At 36.9% G+C, this 1,983-nt stretch overlaps 1 protein-coding gene across 1 annotated transcript in view; it reads left to right on the top strand.

Annotated features, from left to right (window-relative positions):
- The window catches only part of DYX1C1 (dyslexia susceptibility 1 candidate 1), a 76,065-nt gene that overhangs the window by 46,512 nt on the left and 27,570 nt on the right, over nt 1–1,983 (top strand). Inside the window, exon 4 of the mRNA XM_012658065.1 lies at nt 1,640–1,868. Coding sequence (XP_012513519.1) covers nt 1,640–1,868 — 229 coding nt within the window. The remainder of the gene's footprint in view (nt 1–1,639; nt 1,869–1,983) is intronic.

Here is a 1,983-nt window from a genome sequence, read left to right as displayed (position 1 = left end):
CATTGTGATCATTGAAGAAAGTGCTTCTCTTAGAGAATAAAAGTGAGAAAGTTAGATCCATAGACTCTATTGTATGTACTAAGGACTAAACTCCAATCTTTTTCTTTTGCCCAAATTCCTTTCTAAGGGGGCCTGGTGAGTCATGCCTACAAATGATAAAATCTCACTAAACAGGTTTTGTTAACCCAATACAATGTGGTTTACCTCCCAGCCTGATTCTGTATAGCATCACATGAAAGATAGAAGACCCTTATCTTAACTCAAGCATTTCTTTCCGCTGACTCCTGGTCTTTTAGACAAAGCATTACTCTTTCAGCCAATTGTCAATTAAAGAATCCCCTAAACCCACCTATGACTTATAAGCCCCCACTTTGAGATGTCCCACCTTTTTGGGCCAAACCAATGTTTGCCTTCCGTGTATTGATTATGACTTTACCTGTAATTCCTGTTTCCCTGAAATGTATAAAACCAAACTGTAACCCAGCCACAGTGAGTCCACTTGCTCAAGGCTTCCTGGGTGTGGCTCCAGGTCATGGTCCTCAAATTTGGCTCAGAATAAACCTATTTAAATTATTTTACAGAGCTTGGCTTCTTTTTCGTTGACAAGATCAGCCAGTTGCTCTGTTTCACAGTTTTTTTCATTGCCCATGTGAAGGAAGTTTGTGAAAGGGAGAAAAGTTGCCACACTCCTGTACAATATGATGATTTCAAATTCTTCTGATATTTAGCTTTCATGTGAAAGTGTCAAACAACTACTAGTGCAAACATAGTTTTAACAGCAGGGTTAAGAGTTCAGGTATTTCCACCCACCAGAGACACATTCTCTAGTTCATCTTTCTTATTTCCCTTTATTCCCTCATTTCTCAGATAAGGGTTGGCGTAACTTCAGTCCTAAGACAAGGTAAGACTAAGTAGAAAGGCAAATGTTTGTATAAATGTGTTAGTGTGTGTGTATGTTTTGGGAGAAGTGATTTAACTTCTAGAATAATAAATTCTTATTATTTTTTCACCAAGCCCTTAGGTATCATGTAATGGAATGCCTGCCCATATTTTACATTTAAGTAGACTGAGGCTAGAGAAAGTGATTGCCTAAGATCATATCAATAGTTGGTAGCCAGGCGCAGTGGCTCACGCCTGTAATCCTAGCACTCTGAGAGGCTGAGGCAGGAGGATTGCTTGAGGTCAGGAGTTTGAGACCAGCCTGAGCAAGAGTGAGACCCCGTCTCTATAAAAATATAAAAATTAGCTGGGTGTTGTGGTGTGCACTTGTAGTCCCAGCTACTTGGGAGGCTGAGGCAAGAGGCTCTCTTGAACCCAGGAGTTTGAGGCTGCTGTGAGATAGGCTGATGCCATGGCACTCTACTCAGGGCAACAGAGTGAGACTCTGTCTCAAAAAAAAAAAAAAAACAATTGTTAATGGTAGATCTGGGACTAAAACCTGTGTTCCATGACCCCCAAATCAATGGTTATTACTAAATTATTTATCTTTCCCTTTTTAATTCATAATTCACTAGTATTGCTACAGATACAATGGCAAGAGTTTAGAGGTATGAATAATTAATTATTACAATGATTTTCTTATTTAAAGAAATGTTGCTTTTATGTGTTTTAAAGAATTTGGTAATTATAATTATTACAGATTGAAGAAGAAGAGAGGAAAAAAATAGAAGATATGAAAGAAAATGAACGGATAAAAGCCACTAAAGAATTGGAAGCTTGGAAAGAATGTCAAAGAAAAGCTGAAGAACAAAAAAGAATTCAGAGAGAGGAGAAATTACGTCAAAAAGAAAAGCAAATTGAAGAAGAAAGAAAAAATTTAAAACATAAAAGTCTTCCTAGAAATTCATCTAGGTATCTTGCCACAAAAGGTATAATGATTACTTTAATATTTTCTGGAAAAGTGAGTCCTTTTGGTGAAGTATATATGACACTTTTTTAGAAATAAATCTGTTCACAACATTAGGTCATTATTTTACTATATTG

Source organism: Propithecus coquereli, unplaced genomic scaffold, assembly GCF_000956105.1.
Source record: "Propithecus coquereli isolate 6110/MARCELLA unplaced genomic scaffold, Pcoq_1.0 Scaffold57, whole genome shotgun sequence".
Classification (NCBI taxonomy): domain Eukaryota; kingdom Metazoa; phylum Chordata; class Mammalia; order Primates; family Indriidae; genus Propithecus; species Propithecus coquereli.
Note: the sequence above shows the minus strand (reverse complement) of the source record. Positions and strands in the feature narration are given on the sequence as shown.